The sequence below is a fragment of the Meleagris gallopavo genome, chromosome 14 (assembly GCF_000146605.3).
Source record: "Meleagris gallopavo isolate NT-WF06-2002-E0010 breed Aviagen turkey brand Nicholas breeding stock chromosome 14, Turkey_5.1, whole genome shotgun sequence".
Taxonomy (NCBI): Eukaryota; Metazoa; Chordata; class Aves; order Galliformes; family Phasianidae; genus Meleagris; species Meleagris gallopavo.
In genome coordinates, this window is record NC_015024.2 from 5,458,843 (window position 1) to 5,479,992 (window position 21,150).

A 21,150-nucleotide genomic window follows, 5' to 3' on the forward strand; every position below is an offset into this window, starting at 1 on the left:
TTTTAATCAAAGTTTGTATCATTGCACCTTTGTGAAGTTACTGGGAGATCAAAATCCGCCCCCACCGGGAGCTGACATGACATAACCCATACACACCAACTGTCCACAAAGTAAAGATAGATTAAAAAATTCCAGCCTCAGCAAAAGTAAGTGCAAATCCAATACATTAATGAGTTGCACCTGCACATCTGAAGCCGAGCTTAGATGAAAAAGTCAGATCCTAAATGTTTCAGTCCCTGTGAATCCCTAGGATTTAAAAGAATCCTAGCAGAAGTTCATTTGTTTTACTTCAGAATTTCTGTTCTGTCCCAGTTTTAAAGATTTAAGAAACACCTCTAAATATCCTGTTTAAAGGTACATTTAATGTAGAGAAGTATTTGAAAAACTTCAAAACAGAGAAGAATCTTGCTGCTTTCATTAGAAGCTGTGCCAGCGCGCGGAGCTGCTCACCATTCACATATCTGTACGCCCAGCATTCCATCTTGTGTGCCAGAATCCCTGCAGGTAGCACAAGCTCCTGAGCTGCTGCTAATTCAGTTTAGTGCCTACAGTTTAAGAAGCAGACAACAGATACTAATTGCAAGAATTAGTCACTGTTCTTCCAGGATAGTTGATATCTAAATCTGCGTTTTAAAGGTGACCTCAGTGCACTGAAAGATGAATTTTTCCATGTGGAGTCTTCATATGGCAAAAATATAAATGTTGAAGCTACTTGTTGATGTATCTCAATGGCTCTGAACATTTTCTATTCACATCCTGACTTAGCCTATCTTTGTGTAGTGAACACTAACTGCAGAGTGGGAAATGTGTTAATTGGAATTGACGAAGGTGAGCCTTTGGAAGTGTTCAGTCTGGGGTTAGCAAAGAGCTTGAAAGCAGGCAGGTAGGGGCAAGTGATGTGTAAAGTGCAATGCTCCACTTCCTTTGAGCAGAAGAATGTGATGTTTCTCAGTCATGGACACGCTGATATTTTTTGATCTGCACAAAGGTTTTATACAAAACCCCATTGCACAGTGGTGTGAATTTTATGATCTTTCCATTTTATCCAGAACTCTTAAATGTCATGCAGTAAAACAAACATTTCTTATCTGAAATCTTTATTTAATGTGATTTGTCTGTTTTCATTGACGATACAGACAACGTTGGTACTGTTAAACAGTGGGAAGTCTTTACGTAGGAATGTAGGAGATGTTTCTTGTAACTGAGATTACCAGGAAAAAGTTGAAAGAGTAGAAATTCATCTAGATGAATGAACTTAAAAAGGGCAAGTTACAGGAATCCCTGGGACACTGGTAGCCAGATCTAAAATTACTCGCAGAGCGTGCACCACTGGCTGTATTAAGGACAGACTGTCAGTCTGGATGAAATGTCATCTGACCCCACTTAGTTGTTTTTATCTCGTGACTGCAGTGTGTTAGCAGAGCAGAGCAATGTTTGTTTGTGTGGTACCAGCATCAGCTGTACGGGTCGTATTTTGCTGACCCCTTCATTGCAGTTAGCCACACGTATCAGTTTAGGACAGTGGCACTGCTGCACCAGTAAGCTGTGATAGGTAAGTTACTTGTTCTTGAATGTATTTGGATAATAACCATTCATAGCTCAAAAAAATACATATATTTCTCTAGCTGGCCATTAATACCAGATTAGAAAGCAAAGTATGTGGTGGTGGTAATCCCCTTCCTGTAGTCAAACTCAAACCACCACTGCCTGGTTACGCTTCTCTTATGGAATCCAGAATAAACATATGGATGTAAAGCAGGCAAACCAACCACTGGCATTCTGAAAGTGGCCAAGTGGCTGTCACCAGTTGGTTCCAACTGGAATAAAAGATATGGCTTTCTCTTTTATTTTTTTTATTATTTTTTTGGAACCATTAGATTGAAAGCTCTGAATTGGAAATGCTTAGAAAAGAATAGCTTTTGTTTCCAAGGACAACAGTATTTTGTAGCAGTGATAATAGTATCTGACTGACAAAAATTGTTTGCTTGCAAATATTTCTCTTGCAGGGCAGTTGCTGTGCTTTGAGGGACTGGTTGTTGGAATTTGTAAACCTTTCATTCACCACTATGAGGGACCCCATGAGGCATTGTGCCCTGTTACTGTGCATCAGCAACAAACAGACATCCATGTTGTTCTTGAGAAAAGAAAAACCACCCAATTCCTTTACACCACAAAATCTTCACACCACAAAAATCTGCCCCAAAACAAGAGTCTACTCTTACTTTTAAGAAAATACAGGATTTCATTTGAGGTTTGATGATTTCACTCTCACAGATGCCCAACGTACAGCTCATCTTCTCAATATAACCTATCAAGGAGACTCCCTGTAGCTGGCAGCTCCCAGTTCTCACTTTTCCCATCATAAAGCCCTTTGCTATCATGGGACCAGGCATCTCTCCTGAGGTGTGCCAGTCTGCATGGTGCCTGGGTCAATGGGCTGATCCAGAGAGCAAAGCCAAAGGAAAAGAGTGATCATTTTGTCTGCCTTTTGTATGTGAATGGGAAAAAAATCAGGTATCTCTCTGATGGGGGTGGAAAATCCACTGTAGATTTTAAAATAGGCTCTAGCAAAGTCAGTAGGTAATGAACTGAATTTAATTAAATTTCATTTGGGAATTTTGTTGCTTGTGATTCAAATCTGTTTCATTTTGACCTTCAATGAATCTTGTTACATGTTTGATTGAAGAGCTGTATGCATAGGAAATTTAGGTTCTCAGTCCTTAGTACTGTCCAGAGCTGCTGTCTTGTGGCTGTTGAAGAGGTGTATGCGGGTACATTTTCCTTTCCCTGATTTTTAGAGAAAAAGGTTTTCTTTTCTGAAACCTTCTGAAGGCCCCTGAGAAGGGAGTGAGGGACTGTTGCACAAGTATGAGATGTAAGGTATGCTGATGGCCAGACATTGAGAGACAGTGACCTCAGCACTTGACCTTACGAACCTTTATCAGTGCATCTTTTTATTAGAAAGGAGAAGGAGAAATATCTTGCAAAGCTCAATGGCATAAACTGTTCTATATTAATATTGACATTTATGTCAAAGAGACATTGAGTGTGTGAAATGTATTGTGAATCCAGTAGCTTTTTTTGCATCTCATCCTGATGTCCTCTGAATGTCAGTGAACATCTGCCCTCTGTGATCCTTTGCAGAATCGCTCAGAAGCAGTGTTGCATCTCCACTGTCAAGGAGAACAGCTGCCTGGCTGGCATGATTGCTGCAAAGGAGGGAGATGCATGTGGACCAGACGAAAGTGATACCTGTGGAGGATCATCATATAAGGTGAGCTGCAGTGTTGCTTCTGGAGCTTTCTTCTGAATATGAGTAGACTTCGTTTCATGCATTTAGCAGTAATTTCTTCATGCATTATTATGGAGCTCAGTAACCTATAAAGTTGCAGGGTGGGACAAGGGAATTATGCAGAACAGCAGGTTTTTGGCTGTTAGTGTTGAGATTTCAATTGCCTGATGATGCAGCCCCTTTTAGAACTTTGCAGTAATGTTGATATGAACTACATTCATCTCTGCTTTTAAGGTTTAACTTGCTGTATTACTTGTGCCTCCCTTCTTTGCAAATAACTGAAAAGACCATTTTGATTTTTATGGTGGTGCAAGACTTTAGAAAATGACAGGGCAAAACTCAATCGAAGATATAATGGGAAAACCCATTATTGAACAGTTTGCTTGGGTACAATATTGAATTGCAGCCTCATTTCTCATTTAAATAAAACAATGGACTGGATGAACAAGTGTTTTAGATGATGATGGAAGCCTTTGTTCATAAGCAATGGCAGACCATTAACCAGCGATTCAAATCACAAATCACAAGCCACAGCCTCAGCTTCTATAAATGAAATTTGCTTTATGAGAATCACTGGAGCCAAACCAATTTAAACCAGTTTGAAGATTCAGCATCTTGCTTGTCTTGTTTTTACCAGAAGGCTACATTTCAGAATTAATTTCACTCTGATAATAATTTACATAGCTATATCTAAGTTTAAGTGCAGCTTCTGTTGTCTCAGCAGGAAACTCATTAGTTCTGTCTGTTCTTATATGCTGGTGATTCTTGTGGATGACTGTTCACTGGAAAAGCAAAATGCATGAGCATCTACTCCAGAGTTTAAAGTTTAATTAGTTTTGCCAATTTGTCATTTTCAGAACTACTGTCTACTTAAGCCTGGAGTTTACCATTAGCATACAAAGAGAATTTCTGCATTTGGGAGCAGACAAAAGAATTCTGAAGTGTGATAGGATTATTAGGTTTTCACCAAGGGTTTTTTGCATGCCAGGCAGAGCGTAGGGCATGCAGTAAGTCTTATTGCACGTGCCATTCCTAGGAGTAAGTGGAGAGGGAAAACTTCATCGTTCCTGTTTTAGCTGAAGCAAGTCACAAAATATTCTTATAGAACAATCCCTTGTGCCAGTCCAGTGTAATGTTCTCAGGTTTTTTACATCCAGGTAATAAACGTGTGGGAGCAGAGCAAGTTGTGAATGACACAACGGTTCTCAAGATATGATGTCAATGAACAAATAGTTGTATCTGTTGTTAAATGAGTTGTAGAATTCTGGTGAAATCCCTAAGTTGGATAACAGAAAGTCAAATCTGCTCAACTTTTCGCTTTTTGGAAGAAACTTTTTGGTGCATATATTTTTCTACTGGAAAATGAGACATTTGTATTCATCTGGAAAATATGTGAACCCAAAAGTGTATGACTGATTTAGTACCCTCTGTGATGCCTGCACATGGGATAACTGTGAATCAAAACTGTCTGAAAAAAAAAACACATTTTTCATGGCAAAAATTACAACATTTTACAGCACTTTGGTGAAATATATACTATATGTAACTCCTTTTATTTTGAATGTGGAAGTTGAAATGCATATATGAAAACTAAATATATTTACAGAAAATAGAATTTTGAGTTGAGTTGAATGTGAAGATTCTGGATGAAAACAGGGTTTTTCTTAATTTCTAGCATGACCATAGCTTATGATAGATTTTTTTTTAAATGATTAATTTGGACATATGGTTTACTCCCTTTAGTGTCAAAAAGTAATTTAGCATCTTCGAGAGTTGTGCTGTAAACTTCTCACAAACACATTTGAGTGCAGATGTCAGTCTGATCTTGGGGAAAAATGCCAAATCTTCAGGGGAGCGCAAGTCTGCAAACGTAAACAGTGAATAACTTCTACTATCAGCGATGTTTGGGGAGCTTTCAGAATAAAAATCATGGACATAAAGCATAAGCTGTTTTCAAGGGACACACAGTGAAATGCTCAAGAAACTCTAAAGCTGCAGTGTTTGACTCTTGAAGAAAGTGACTCAGCAGAAGAGTTTCTGCAGATCACGCTGCTGGCAAGCAAGTTTTCCTGTCTCCTTGGTGGAGACAGAGTTGGTTTTAATGTGAATGCCAATCTAGGATTGTTAATCATGAAACATGATGCTTTTCCATTCCCATACCGTGCCCAACCCTTACAACAGTGCTTTTCTTACTTGCTCTCCTCAAGTCAGAGATCTCTCTCTTGGGAAGGAAGAGATTAGTTCAGTTTCTTCTGTTCAGCCCTTGGACTTTCCGTTGACATAGCTAACTGGTGCCAGTTTGAGTTATGGCCTTCATTTTATGTGTCTGACGCCTGCTCAGAGACTGAATGTTTGAATAGGCTGAAATCACTTCTCTTGGTTCAGAGAGGTGCTTGGAGTTTAGCTGCAAACTCTAAATGAGCGCTGCTGAGCTGGATGTGTTGATTAGCAGAAGTGCTGCAGAGGGAAGGAGCCTGGATTTTCTAACTATTCAATCAGAGTGAAGGCATCTTAAATCTCTGTGCTAGGAATGTCAGGATGCTTCTATTTAAATCCAGACAAACATTTTCAATTCACTTATGACCTCTGTACATCTCTATACCAGACAATTCCTCAGCTTCCTTGCTTGCTTAAGGATCTACTTTGCATACAGTATGGACTTTTTGAAGTGTATATGGGGTTTGATATAATTTGTCTAACACATTTCTGGCCTAAATGTGCAGTAGGCTTATACATGCTGGAGTAAAGCACAAGGCTGTTTTTGTCTGCAGCTTGCAGCAGCAGAAGCTGCAGGAGAGACTGCAATTAAGGGGTGCCTCATTGCATCAGCCTAGCAGTGAAGCTGCTGCTTTGGATTCACTCAGGGAAGAAACAGAAGGCAAATAGGTCATAAAATACTTCCTGGCCTTTCTCTGGGTATTGCTTTGGTGGGATGGGGTCCACGACAGTCAGGTAAGTAAAGGTCACAGTGGGTCTGCAGAGCAGTGTGCTGTAGGGGAAATAGTGTCACTGACAGAGCTCAGGGTGCTGCTCCTTGTGTCTGTGGAAGGTGTTTACAGTTCTTCCACATTGCTTCAAGCAACAGGCCATCTTTCAAGATCTAATGCAAAGATGTATGGATCTGTATTATTTTGCTACTAACATACTGTAAACAAAGCAACATGTAAGAGCTGGAAAAAGGCAATCTGTAGCTAAATCCTTCCATGTGGAATGGCTGAAATTGGTGTAACAGCAAGACTGTGGGTATCTTAATTATGACTGATCCACTTGTGCAAGAACGGCAAAAACAAGCACAAGTAAAGCTTTGATGTTTGCAACCTAAGTGCTTTTCCAGATGTTCCACTGTTAAAGAAAGTGAAGATCAGTTCCAGGTGTGTGGGGGGGCTCTTCCCTGAAGCAGACTTTATGAAACTCTCATTACTAATGATCTCTTTCTTTTTCAGCAATGCTGTGATTGCTGCAATCTGGGCCTGCGATTAAGGAGTGAGGGGAAAACTTGTGAGTCCAACATAAATCTGGGCTACCCCTGCAGCCACGTGATGCTGTCCTGCTGTGAAGGGGGAGATCACTTCATCCATCCAGAAATAAAAAAGCATCCTGAACCTTCGCCAACTGCAACACCTGAGAAGAGTAAGTGTCCATTTTTAATTTGAAGACATTGCAAATGCAGGCTCCATCTCATGCTGCCACATGGAGAGGTGCTGGAAATAGTAATGCTGTAGCAGCACAGTTGCCTTTCCTTTCAGACCAAGTATAGAGTGACTTGTTCTTAAAAATTGTTTTGAAGTAGAAAAACATATACGTAGGTGGTTCTAATCCTCCTTTAGTGATTTATTCCCCCTGAACTGCTCAGTACAGAGATCTGCTGCACATCAAGCAGAAGTGCTGCTTCTTCTGGGTGATATGCAGAGTGTAACATGAAGACCAGCTGAGTGCAACCTGTATGGTAGCTTTTTCTCTTTTTTTTTTCTTTTTTTTCCTTTTTCTTTGTTAATCTCAAAGATCTTTTTCAACCATTGGTGGACAGGAAGCCACCAATCCTTTGTAAGAAGCAAAGCTGAAGTTTGTCATTGCCTTTTTGCAGAAGCTGTCCAGAAATCTTTTGGGTGAAATGAACTATGAATTTTTTTCCAGACAAAGTAGTCCCATCCATTATGATAGCAATGAAACCTCCAGGGAACAGATTTCCTACTGTGCTACTGAACGTTACAGGAGCTGTCCTGGTGCACACACTGGGGAAGTCCCAAAGCACTGAAAGTTTAGTTTGTTCTTTCAACATAGGAAGTTAGCAGTGCTGAAGAACTAAGTCAAATCCCTGCAGTAAATGAAGTGTGACAAAGGAAGCATGACAAACGTGGAGCTGAAACAGCTATGCTTTCTCCCTGAGCCCAAGATCACGCTCCTTCCAGCATCACTCTCCAGCCACCTGTCATGCATGAATTGTTTTGTAACCTCCTGGATAGGCTAGGGTTCACATTTTGTCCATTCTCTTCTCATGAGATAAATGGTGCTGTTCTTTTTTTTTTTCTCTTGTCAAAATAAGTAATGATTTATTTCAACTTAGCAGAGATTTCACTGAGCAATGAAAATGAAATTCATGTGTACATGTTTAAGACAAGCTGACTGTGAAACTCACTGAAGAATTAATTTTAATATCACAAACTCTCCCCAAACTTGGTCAAGAGATGAAAGATGGCGAGTGCTTTTGCCAGCAATCAAAAACAATAGATAAGATGTCATTTTTAAGTGGGCCCCTGAATATTTGTAATGCTAGCTGCAGAATTAGCTAATAAATCAGTAGGTAGTGGTGTTGAAAAGTTTCCAGACTAACTGATTAACCTTTGCTCCTGAAATTAAAAAATATCAGTGTGGTTCTGCAGAGGAGGCAGTTCAGATGGGGCTTCAAGTGTGATACAGTATTACAAATGGTGATAGTGGTGTTTGTTAGGGTAAAAGGGGAGCTTGTGACCTCCCAACATCAGTCTTTTTCTCTGTGACTCCTGTGAAATGTCTGCCCGTACATCTCTACTGAAAAACACAGCGGACATTCAACACTGGGCTTATCTTCAGGATGGATGCATTTTCTCCCATCCATGAAGTAACTAACTATTTTGGGTAGATTTTACTGTATCTGGAATTTGCATAAACAAATGCTCCATACTGTACAGACCTAATGCCAGCGCACTTGGCAGAGAACCAGCATGTTTTGTTCTGTGTTAGTTTCAGAGATGGAAGATCACAACGAAGCTCTGTCCATTAGTAACGAAGCCGAACTGTCAAATAACCTGCCTGGAGATGACCTGGATGAATGTCTTCTGTATGGTGGGGAGCTCTGTCAGCATTTGTGTATAAACACTGTGGGGTCCTACAAGTGTTCATGTTTCCCAGAATTTACTTTGCAAGAAGATGGGACCAGCTGCTCTCCAGGTGAGGAATGTGAGCAGGAAACACTGTGAATAATGGTGGCCTTCTGCTGCCTTTACTGATCTACCAAGGGTTGTTTTTTTTTTATCTTCTTTGTAGACGGTGAAGTTTTTAACAGGGATATTTTCCCTGGAAATTGTGCTGGTTAAAGATGTCAAGAAAAACAACACCCTAGGAAACAGATTGTGTTTCATTTTTTGTGTTTATATTCTCTATGGCATAATATCAGGGTGCGCATTTAATGTGTTCAAAGCAAGACTGTTTCCACTTTTCAGACAAGGAATTGTGAAGATTGTTAATAGAGTATCTTTTCTCCTTAGAGTCATTTTCCATTTCACAGTTAGCTTTCCTTTAGACAAACTTTATTCGCTTCAGACACACAGCATTACTTCCCAAACTTCAGTTTTTATCTTAAATCATTAAAATCCAAATATGTCAATTGTAGAGGAAGTCATGAAAAAAGCATTTATAGCGTAGTAATTGTATTGATGTCTGGATTTCTCCAATGGCAAGATTTCAAATCAGATAACCCAAAAAGTTGAAACCTTAGATTAGTTACCAGTGTTTTCAATTACTTAACAAGCAAAAGAAGTGTTGCTATCCCATGACAAAATTCCTCAGACTTCAGATTCTTTCTGCTCAAGCCAAATAATGAGCATTCATTATGTCATTCTTCTCAACATGATGTTACAGTACTTACATCAATAATGCGTTTGACTGCATTTTTGCAGCAGCAGTCTGCTCTGTTATGTGTATTAAAATTCTGGGGAAAGAGCCTGATCCAAAAGAAGTTAAGAAAGTGGTTCTTATTTTAGTTCTGCAAAATTTGGCTTGATCATCCACCTGGAGCATATCTGTGTTTTTTGTTTTGCTTTGCTTTGCTTCTCTTATTACTAACTCTGTTGAAATGCGGATTTGGGTTAATCTTGTATCTAAGGAGTCAGTATTCTTGGCAGACCTGCAAGACTGCAGTGCTTATGGCTGTGCCAAGAGGTGCAGAGGGGTTTGAAGACCTCAGCTGAGACAGAGAGTTGAGACACAAGTGTGGAGGACTGTGAATGGCACAGCTGAGATGCATAGGAAGAGTAAAGTGTAGAAGGGTTGCGACTGTCATCACGTCGTGTTGAGTCCAGTTAAAGGCTGGGCAAGGGAGATGGCAGGGCACTTCCCTCACTATCCATGTCTAAAGCGTACGTGCTCTTCCTGGTGGTGGCATTCTGGCCTTTTGCTCCTCATCATTACCCTGTGTATGTGCCCATCTGTTGTGTTCTGAGTGTGGAGGCCTTCATCAGACATCTTTAAATCTCACACTGCTGTCCTGTGGGTAGATATTATATTTTGTGTTTCTACCTGCCCCAGTGCCTTGTGGCATTTGGATATGCCATAATCGTGTGCCTTTCATTGGTCTTTCTTGCACTGTGGCCCATTGCCTGTGGTTTGTTTTATTTGTGATAAAATCACTCTTCCCCACCTAAATCTTGTATAGCATTTGCACTTATTTGTTTACTGTTGTCATTGTTTTTTGGGTCATGTTTTTCTCTGGGCGATGAGAAATATGGATTTAAGTTTACATTTTGATGATATTTAGAAACTGGATTACTCTTAGCAATGTAACAGAGCTTCCTTAAAATAATAATTAAAAAAAATGAACCAACAAACCAAAATCCCATTCTGATACCTTTGAAGTTACTGTTTGCTAGAAATCTTGATGACAGCAGCTGTCGTGTTTCCCACTTGGCTCTGTAAAAGCCATTGCAGGGTATCCTTTTAAAGGTGAGCATCTGCTTTTCATTTTTATTGAAATACAGAAAAAGTTTGAACTTGTTTTGGGTTCTGCTTTTTTTCCCTCTTACTCCAAATGAAAAACAGCTACTATCCTTAAAATAAATCATTATTTGAAAAAGTTAACATTTTGATTCATTAGATGTTGATGACCAACAAACTCCCTAGTCCGTATCCGTGGTGTTTGTGAGCGGCTCCATTAACTCGCAGCACTCTGCGTGCATGCAATGTTACACTTGTTCACATCAAACACTTGGCATCCTGCAAAACAAACTGTTCAGCTCCATTCATAGACAGTTGTCCATATCATCAAAATGTTTTCTCCTACAAACCATGATGAAATGGGATGAATGCAACTGATACCCTTGCCGTGGGGTTCCTGGAGGACATGATGCCACCCTCTAACCCACATCTGCCTCCCTTCTTTACAGATCCTGAGCGAGGACAGGTGACAAGGCTGGAAGTAGAAGCCACTATCCCCCCAGCAGCCTCTCCTTCTCAGCCTCTTCTCATTGTGTCCTTACAAGAAGAGCAGGATAAGTGTAAAGGTATGTCAGAAGTATAAATTGCAGATGCAAATGGATGAGGAATGTTTGAAGAGCCAGAATAAAATTCCGCACATCCCTTCACCGATCTGATTTCAGTGCACATCCTCAGTTATTTACCTCTGGTATAAGCCTGAGGAATTATCAAGGGAAACCTGAGGCGGTAATTGGAGGCTGTACTCTGATTTCAGGGTTATTACACACCTGCTATTTAGTTTAAAGTAACCACCTCAGCTGCAGCGAAACTTAAACAATAGAGGTGGCACAGGTGTGTTTCTGTGTAATAGGAGGATTGTAAGTAGTGATTAGGGATTCCTGGACAGGTTGTTTACAAACTGCACTCCCCATTGTCTAAGATGGGAGTATATTCTGATGACCCAAATGTTTGTAACTTCAGCTGATCTGCATTGTGAATACTAATGTATTTTGCAATTTTGTTTTGTATAGATAACGGCCCCTGCAAGCACATCTGCAGTGTTGTGGAAGGAAATGTTGTATGTTCATGTTTGTCTGGATATACTATCATGGCTGATGGGATTTCTTGTGAAGGTAAGTGGTTGAGGTCCAACACAGAGACATAGCTAAAACATTTTCAAATCATAGAATCATAGAATGGCTTAGGTTGGAAGAGACCTTAAAGATCATCTAGTTCCAACCCCTGCCATGGGCAGAGTTGCCCCCCAGCAGATTAGGCTGCCTAGGGACCCATCTGTCTTGGTCTTGAAAATTTCCAGGGATGAGGCATCCACAGCTTCTGTGGGCAACCTTTGCCAGTGCCTCACCACCCTGAATAGAGAATTTCCACCTACCATCCAACCCAAATCTCCTTTTTTTCAGTTTAAATCCATTTCCACGGTCTGTGTACTTGATAAATATGTTGGAGAGCACCAGTTCCAACATGGACCTCGGGGGGACACCACCTTTGATAGGGCTGGACATAGATCCATTGACCACAACCCTGAATTCCATCCTTCATATCTATCCATCTCCAATTTATAGATAGGGATGTGGTCTGGGACCATGTCAGAAGCCTTACACAAGGCCAGCTAGATGACACTAGTTGCCCTTAATTTGTCCACCAATGCTGTCAATAGATCCCAATGTTCTCTAACCTCAAAGTATTTCCTTAAGGAGTCTTTATTTTCAGTGTTGTGAATTGCAGTACAGAGAAAAATACATCCTTTGAGAGCATTTGGCAGAAGGAATACCAGAACTGCTTCTCAACTAACTTCTGAAGCATGTCTATGCAGTCTGCCTATTATCAGATGAAGACAAGCCTGGTTTTGTGCTCTCTTCCCCTGATGTCTCAAACTTCTTCTGAGCCCTCTTAGGTGTCTCTTCCCACTGCCTCTTCTCCCCAGGCTATGTCTGTTCAGCTAAAGATGTGCAGCTTCTCTTCCCGAGAATAGTAGCTGGCAAAATGTAGGCATGTTTGCTTCCTTGAGGAACCCTCCCAGCACTACAGATCTGCTGAGTTATCTGTTTTGACTGTTGGTTTTTTTGTTGGTGGTGGTTTTTTTTGCTTACCTTGAAAATTTGAGGCTTCACTGGTAGGATGAATGTGCTGTTGTGAGCTGGTGCAGCTCCCCAGGTTTCACTTGACACTGAAATTCAGGCATCCACATGATAAACAGTGAATTTCAAGGCTGCATCATTATAATTCACATTGTATAAATTTTAAATTGACATGTTTGTGTAGTCACAAAGGATGTCTTTGCACCAGAAAGATTTTGGAGTCAAAAGCAATGCCCTGTGACATAGCTTTATTATAAATCTGTAAGCACGAGAACAGTAACAGCCAGCAGTGAAATGCAAGTAGAAGTTTCTGAACTCACAAGTGCTCACAAGTGATCCACATCTCTCTTAATCTCATATCTTATTGAATAACAAATCATTTTGATGGAATTCCAGATAGCCTGTGAAGAAAATGGGAATTTAATATTGCCAGATAAATATTCACTGTGCATTGCTTTCTCAAGTGTGGTGGAAGCTAATTTGATTAATTAATGTCAGAATCAAAAGGGACATTTCAAGGCAGTCACTTTCCTGCAGGAGGTGAAGAAATTCTGGAATGTCACTGGAAGTAATGAGTTTAAATTTTAGCAGGAGGCATTTATAATCTACATTTAAAAAATATTTGATGGTAAGGGTGATAATGCACTGGAATAGGTTACTTGGGAAGTGTGTGTGTGTTACATCTGTGTCACTGCCAACTTTTAATCATAGAATCATACAATGGGCTGAGTTGAAAAGGACCACAATGCTCATCCAGTTCCAACCCCCTGCTATGTGCAGGGTCGCCAACCAGCAGCCCACGCTGCCCAGAGCCACATCCAGCCTGGCCTTGAATGCCTCCAGGGTTGGGGCATCCACAGCCTCCTTGGGCAACCTGTTTTAAGAAGGGCTCCTTCTGGGATGACAAGGGTGCAGAGGCATGAGCAAGCACTAGATGATCTCTGATGGTTTATTCCAGCTGTATGTTCAGCGTAACACTGTGTTTTTTATAGCAAGTGCTGATGTGGTAGCTCCAAAACACTTCATTTAGAGATCTCCAGTGTGAAAGTAATGTTGTTTCATTTCAGAAACTTTTCTAATAGAATTCTATTTCTCCCTTTTGGTTGCAACATGTTGATACCGATTTGGATGAGTGCCTCACAGGTGCTCCAGAGGACAATTATGTGTGAACACATTGGGATCATTCTACTGTGTCAACCACAGAGTGATCTGTTCAGAGGGCTTTATACTCAACAGGCATAGAGAATGTGTTGGTAAGATGATAGGTATAAACGGTTCACCACAGCATCATAATTCTCCATGCTCTGCAATGCATTTAAACCATTTGTGCTAAAATTTTCTCTAGCCATCTTTGCATATGACATTTCAATATGAGTTAGTAAAAACACATGTGCACTGCTTGCTCAGCCACTTAACATCATGAGTTGTATGCTGTTCAGCTTTTTCCTTAGCAATACATCCTCAGGATACAAATAACTTTGCTTGAAAATCATAAAAGTTCATAACCTTGATGAATAGGGCTGTACTGGAGACTGTTAAAGTGGACTGACTGCATAGCAGTTGATCTCCCTGCACAGTGTCCATGCTGCCAAATTCCCAGGCGTAGGAAACAGCAAAACTTCATAAATAAAGCTAAAGAAGTCTGCGTAGGCCCAGGCAGTGGAAAAGATCTGTTCAAGTATGTTGGAATTCTAAAATTCGGATTAGTCCTCTGATAATTCTGGCACAAATTTCTTGTATAAAAGTCAAAGATGCATCATACTTTTGCTATATCATCCCTGCTCTTAATGTTCTTGTAGGGAACTAATCTATTTTTAAAAGCGTGTTTGGGTAGATTTTCATTTTCTTTAAGAGGGCAGGACCTGATCTTATGAAAGAATTTCTGTTTGAAGTACTTTTCCACAGGCCTGAGCTGCTGTAGTATTATATGGTAACGCCTGGAAAAACAGAGCACTTGGAGACCTATCACTAATGAAAGCAGTGGTGCCTATAGCTACAATGTCATGGGTGAATGCGTTCACCTTCTTCTATCTGTGTCCTTCTCCCAATGTTTTTAACATTCTTTTTATCACCATCACACTCTCATAGTGTCACAGCTTCAGTTTCTTTCCTATCCTTCAAAGCTCTGCGATCTCAGTGTAGTAATGAGCATCATATGGCATGAGGATGTGAGGGGGAAGTTTATGCAGATTCATAGTTAGAGTAGAAATTTGACTTACTAACTTCTGGGTTTCCTTAAGCTGTCAAAAGTGGATTAATTTGATTTTTAAAATAAGGCACACTGATAAGCATGCAAAATTAATGAAATTGTTTTGTTTAGAATAAATGGCTGAGAGAATGCCACTGGAAGGAAGGATACGTTTTGTAATAAAATACTGGCTTGTGAGATGGACTGTGGTACTTGCAGTTGGCTCATCTGCACGGTGTCTTCATGGCTTCACAGAGCCTGCTGCAGGTACCACGCTTCTGAGCATAAGGTCTGGCAAGTGAGCAGCTGAAGGAGCTGCCTCACCTTGTGTTCTGCTTTTGAAGATCTTGCCATTAATCCCCCTGTGTTTTTCCTGGCCTATTCATTAGTGATGTATCTGTCCTTTTCTATATCTGTCAGCAGTGTTTTGAAGCTAAGTTGATTCACCCTTGTCAGCAACTTAAGCAGAAGGTGCTGCAGAAGATGCCAAGTGCTTCCTTTCACTCACTTTCTTCCTTTCCTGTCCTCTATCTCATGACATTATTATCGAGTTTTATTGTGACTAATGCAAGGCACACCTCAGGCATTGCTAATAAAACAAAAGCTACAGCTCCCATTTGTAAAGCTAAAGATCCTCTTCTGCCTCACTAAATAGCAAAGCTGTGTGCTTCTTTGATGCAGGTCAGTTCTTTAAGAGGTTTCCTTGTTAAACAACCTAGGAAATGTTGATGTTCCTCTTTCTGTTGGCTAGATTCACTCCATATTCTCCCTGCTCCCATGCAGCTCTGCTCTGTAAGTGTTGCCTGGAGAGCGCTTGCTGTATTTGACACTTTTCCTGCTTTTCTGGTCAAAGAGGAATGCCACAAGCACATTGTGCCTCCTGATTTGTTCAACTGCTTCATTTGCAGCTATATTTCCCCATGGGATCCTTTTCCAGCTTAGCTGATCTGTGCTCCATCTTGAACTGTCTCAAACATCGGGAGGAAAGATTTGTTCATTTGTTTGCAAATTGTTGTTGTTACCATTATGTAACTGCATACTTGAGGGATGGGAGGAACAGCCCTTGCACAGGAACAAAACAGCTGATAACCTTTTCTTTGGTGAGTTTCCTTTAGTCAAACTCTGTAAGCTGATAATTCCAGGTGCGCTCAGGAGCAGGCAGAATTCCCTAAAGCCAGTCATGCGCAATGAAGAGCCACCAGCTGCTTGAGTCACTCACACCAGCTTTGTGTGACGCTGTGAAATGACATTAAAATATCTTTAGGGATAAAAGCTCCACGTTCCTCAGAGCCAGGCTGGGGGTTTTTAACAAGGATTACTTTTCCTGGTGACTTTCAGGCAAAGTCGTTACCACCACCCAGATACACTGATGAGAGACTGCTGTTGTATTTCCTGTGCTATTCCCATGCAAACTTTTCCTCCCACCAGAGTGAGCAGTGAGTGGTCATTTTTTTGCTGACCCGTAGGGACTGTACCTCAGCAAAGCAACTAAGAAATGGTGGCAAAATAATGACAGATCTAAATAAAACAGATGTGTTCCATAAAACAAACTGAGCTGATGGTATTTGAAGAGAAAGAATTCATGAGAAGCAGGAGATGCAAGGAAAAAAAAAAAAGGTGCAAAAATGTTACTCTAGTGTGGAAGGAAGTGCTGAAAAAAACCAACACAGCAGTAGGTAAATGCTGATACTCCTTTGCAAAAATGTCAGTTTCTTAGATGCATGAAAGCTGAGTATATCTATTTTATATGTCCCGGTGCTCAACAACAGTTCCAGGAGAAAGAGAAGTATTATATGATTAAATTTCATTCTGGCTTTTACTGACATAAGGTGAGGAATGTTGCCACACACGTAGAGCTAATACTTCTCAAAAATTAACTGTATAACTTGTTTTTAATATTTTACTAAATTACTTTTTCTTCTTTCCCATTTTTATATATAAAACGTTGTCCTAACTAACAGTCTTAATCATGCTGGAAGGCTGTGCTTGTTCAGTGTTAGCCATTAAATTTGTTTGAAACTGAAAATATATATTTTTTTTCCCAGTGTTCTGCCAAACATCTTATAGACTTGTTGAGTTGTTTCTGGTACTGGAGACAGATCAGTTATGGGCACTTTTGATTTTATGGGTAATCGATAGGGAAGACAAAAGAGTGTAACTAAACATATTCAGACCTTACTTCCCTCTACCTTGTTCCATAAGGATGGAGCAGAACAATACTAGGTCCAGCCTGGGTTGAAAAAAGCTACTTCAGAAGCTTGCGTGCCTGCCCAACACAAACTGGGACCACCATTAACCAAAGATGCCTTTTCCCACCCTCACGTGAAGGGACACTGTTTTGTGATAGGCTTTGATGGTGATAGCAACAGCATGGATTGACAGAAATGCATGAGAAAGTTCTTCTGTACTCCCCTTCTGTGGCAAGGCTCCTAATTTAGTCTTTGCATCTCAGCCCATGTCACAATCATTAGGTTTCAGATATTGGCAGGGTATGACTTGTGCACAAAACTTTCATTGAAAGCAAAGATTCTGCGTACAGTCTTGTATGTTTCTGTGATTTTGATTTCCTAAGTTGCATTCTGACCACAGCTCTGCTTGTTTTCTCAAGTACTCAGGATTTTGGAAATTAAATCAGAAATCACAGGCAAAACATGACATTTTATTAGCTTTTTTTTCTTTCTTTTTTTTCCATGAAATCTTAACCCTCTTTTTACCTGTCTGCATGCACTGCTCAGGTAGAAGACTTCTTATAGATTCAAGTTGTATTTCAAACATGCTTTCCTCCTTGCTGCAGTTTTCGTACTGAAGTGATATAAGTTTGTAAAATGCAGTGCAGTATATTTATATGGGACTTTTTGTGGCTGGCAAAAAAAGGTCACTAGTAAAGCCTTTTAAATCAGTGTCAAGACTTGCTCCAATACATGGTGTTGAGTGGCTCTTCATTGATATTTTTGTCCTCTTTTTAATTTCAAGTTTATTCAAGAACTAAGTCTAGTTAGGTGGGAAAGGTCCACACAGCTGATGTTCTTCTCTCAGTACCTGAGCTTCTTTTATTTTGATTTTTTCCCCAAGATCACTTTTGAGAATACTGATGTCTACTCTTCATGGTAATGGGTAAAAACTGGGAAACTGCAAGGCAGACATAGCCTTGCAAAGGCTTTGGAATACTACCTGCCAATGAATGAAGAACCGTCATGTGGGACAGGCGGAAAGATATCCAGCCAACAGCAGTGACCTTGCTGCAGAAGTTGACTTTGGAAAGCAAGTGAACAGCATGTGAATAGCAATAGCTAACTACAACAAAACAAATACACACACACACAAAAACACCAACAAATAGAATACCCATCAACAAAACAAAACTGAAAAACAACCCCCTAAATAAGTGAAAAGTGGATTGACACCAAGTTAACATACTGGTTTTACAAATCTTAGTGCACATCACCCGTTAGCTGACGTCAGCAGGAACAGAAACATCGTGGTGCTGCTCTTCATTTGTTTGGCAGAGAACAAGCTGACAAATTTTTGAACACAAAAGCCTCTAACAGGACTTTTCCTGTTTTCATTCTCCTCAAGGGGAAGCAATATCTCTGATGTTGTACTTATCTGGGAATGATGTTCTACAGCCAAAGCAAAAATCTTATTTAAACAATGCTTGCTTTATTTTGTGGTGTGTAAACAGCTCTGTGTGCAGGGCAGTCAGATGACTGGTGGTAGCTTTGGTTGTGTTTGGCATCTCTTTGTTCTAGAAATGCATCGTAGCTGTATGGAGATCTCTGAAAGTGTCTGATTGTGTGCGGGATGAGAAGAAAGTTTCTTTTCCCAAATTCTACTTCTCCTTGTTGCTTTTATTTGCTTGTCTTGACATCCCTCACTTTCACTATTAAAACAAGCAAAACCTGAATTGGAAATTATTTTATCAGAGCTATCACAACATGTGGCATATTTTTTCCAAACTGTATCCTACATTCCACAATCTAGTATTTAAGTGATTCTTTAAATAACTTTTCCAGTGCTCTACCTGGTGAAATCAGATCTTTTAAAGGAGGTAAATACCTCCTTAATTATGAAGTTGATTTAGCCTTTGGGGTTCCTCCTTCCATATTTTCATGTTTATCCAGTTACAATTACATTCTTCCTTGGGAAGTAAATCCATTCCATGACTCCATCTGCAGCAAGGCAGGAGGTTTCAGTACCCATCTCTCACAGCAGTTCCACACCAGCAGCTCCTCGATGTGGCAAGAAGCAGCAGGACTGATACATAGTCTGAGCTATGAAAACGTGGTAATGAGCAATCAGTGCTTTCACTCTCAGTTATCCAGGAGATTTCTATCCAGTTAATTTGGAAGTCCTCTGCCCATCACAGTATTTCATCATTTCTGTCATAGAATTTTAGAATGGCTTAGGTTGAAGGAGCTTTAAAGCTCATCCAGCCCCAACCACCGGCCATGGGCTGACTGCCTCCACCAGCTCAGGCTGCCCAAGGCCCCATCCAACGTGGCCCTGGATCCTCCAGTGATGGGGCACCAGCAACGTCTCTGGGCAGCAGTGCCAGCACTTCACCACCCTCTGAGTAAAAAATTCTTCCTAGCCTAAATCTCTCCTCTTTCAGTTTAAAGCCATTCCCTCTTCTCTATGCCTTGTCCTGCACTATTCCCTGAATATTTAGGAAGGAGGGAGAAGAAAGAAATCTCTCTGCCATTGTATCTCTTAATGTTACTCTGTATTAGCAGAAGGTCCTTCATCAGAACACTGCGGCAATGTGCACTGAATATCTTCTGCAATAAATGATTTGACTTGAGCTTTTGACTCCTTCCAAACAAGAGCAGGAAGAGGCAAACTTCTTCATAAACAAGAGGCACTGAATTGTTTAACCATTTCTTGTAGACATCAACGAATGTGTAACGGATACACACACCTGCCAGCGGAGAGAACACTGCGTCAACACGATGGGATCATTTAAATGTCTCCAGGAACTGAGCTGTCAGCCAGGTTATGAACTTAAGGATGGAGAATGTGTTGGTAAGACAAGTGTTTTTCCACTGAAGCAATTGCTTTTATCAGGAAGGGACGGAAAAGGATTACAAAGCATTTTATTGTTGCTGGTCTATGATATCAGGATTGAACTAAAAAAAGGCTGAACTTCATGGAAATGTTTGGCTCTTTAAGTCTGTTTAGTACCTTCACTTATTTGAAGCAATTTCCAACAATAACTATAAATAATTTGGAAAATATAGGAAACCTTGTGAAGTAGGATTTGCACTGTTTTCAGGGGGTTAGAGTGGGATCTCAGTAATGGAGGAATTCATACTGTGCTACTCTGGGAAGCTCTGCTCTTCTCTGAAGGGGCTGATGCTGTTTGCTGTCGGACTGAATCACACACAGCCTGAACAGATCATGGGGCTGGCTGGCTCAGTGCGGGCCTTCCTGTGTTTAGGATGTCTGTCTGCATTTATTTACATTGTGAATGGTCGTGGGGTTAAGAAGTTATTCTTTACCCCCCTTCCCTCACCCCCCTTCTTGGTCTGTATGTGGATCTAATGGAGGAGCTAAGCTCAGCAGCAATAGCCTAGCAGATGTTGCTCTGCAGTATATGAGTGTGCATAAGACACGTGCGCCCTGCTTTCCAGGACAAAATCAGAGTTTTAATTATTTTTACACAAGAGCTTCCTGCCAGCTGGAATAGGAGGTACCTAAGGAAAGAACTTAGCTCCTGGCATGTAGCTCAACATTGTAAAATAGAAATAATCTGAACTCTTGCTTTATATATAGCACTCATAAGTAAACTTTGGATTTCTTAGGCTGTCAGTTATATTCCATTAGAGTCTCTGACATATCAAACATTTATTACCAATATGGCTTATCTAACATTTATTACCATTCAAAATTGTTCTCTAAGAAGTTAGGTTGCAGCAAGTTACAAAATTTAAAATTTGTTATTATAAGTAGCCTTAAAATTAATAACTTACGGGAAAGACTGCAATTTCAGATCTACTCAGTGTAAAACTGCCCACATGTAACTGTTTTGCAGTTTTATGAAATCATGAATTCCACATTTTACTTTATCTCAGTCTATACATATAGTGGAAAGAGTTATTAATGTAATTATTTTCTGGGAGGCTGGTGATGTTCTCTTGTAACCGTAACATTTGACTGAAGAGTTGGAATGGAAAGAGAGGGGGCCAGTGGTTCTCCCCTTGTTTGCTTGGAGGATGAGGAGTTCCTAATGTGTGCCTGTACTCAAAATGAAATCCTAACCCTGTTCAAGTGAGGTTCTCTTTTATTATCAAAATAAGTGGAAGCTTGCTTGTACCTAGAATTCTTGAGGTATGCAAATTATATGAGACTATTTTGCTTTTGAAATAGTGTTGTATACGTTTTATTCACAATCAGATTTAATTTGA

The 21,150-nt window shown here is 40.3% G+C and overlaps 1 protein-coding gene across 3 annotated transcripts in view; it reads left to right on the top strand.

Annotated features, from left to right (window-relative positions):
* The window catches only part of FBLN2 (fibulin 2), a 116,807-nt gene that overhangs the window by 82,736 nt on the left and 12,921 nt on the right, over positions 1-21,150 (top strand). For all 3 annotated transcript variants that reach the window (XM_010718456.3, XM_010718454.3, XM_010718455.3), the window contains exons 4-9: positions 3,145-3,274; positions 6,736-6,922; positions 8,513-8,719; positions 10,930-11,046; positions 11,491-11,592; positions 19,634-19,768. In XM_010718456.3, the coding sequence (XP_010716758.1) occupies positions 3,145-3,274; positions 6,736-6,922; positions 8,513-8,719; positions 10,930-11,046; positions 11,491-11,592; positions 19,634-19,768 (878 nt within the window). The remainder of the gene's footprint in view (positions 1-3,144; positions 3,275-6,735; positions 6,923-8,512; positions 8,720-10,929; positions 11,047-11,490; positions 11,593-19,633; positions 19,769-21,150) is intronic.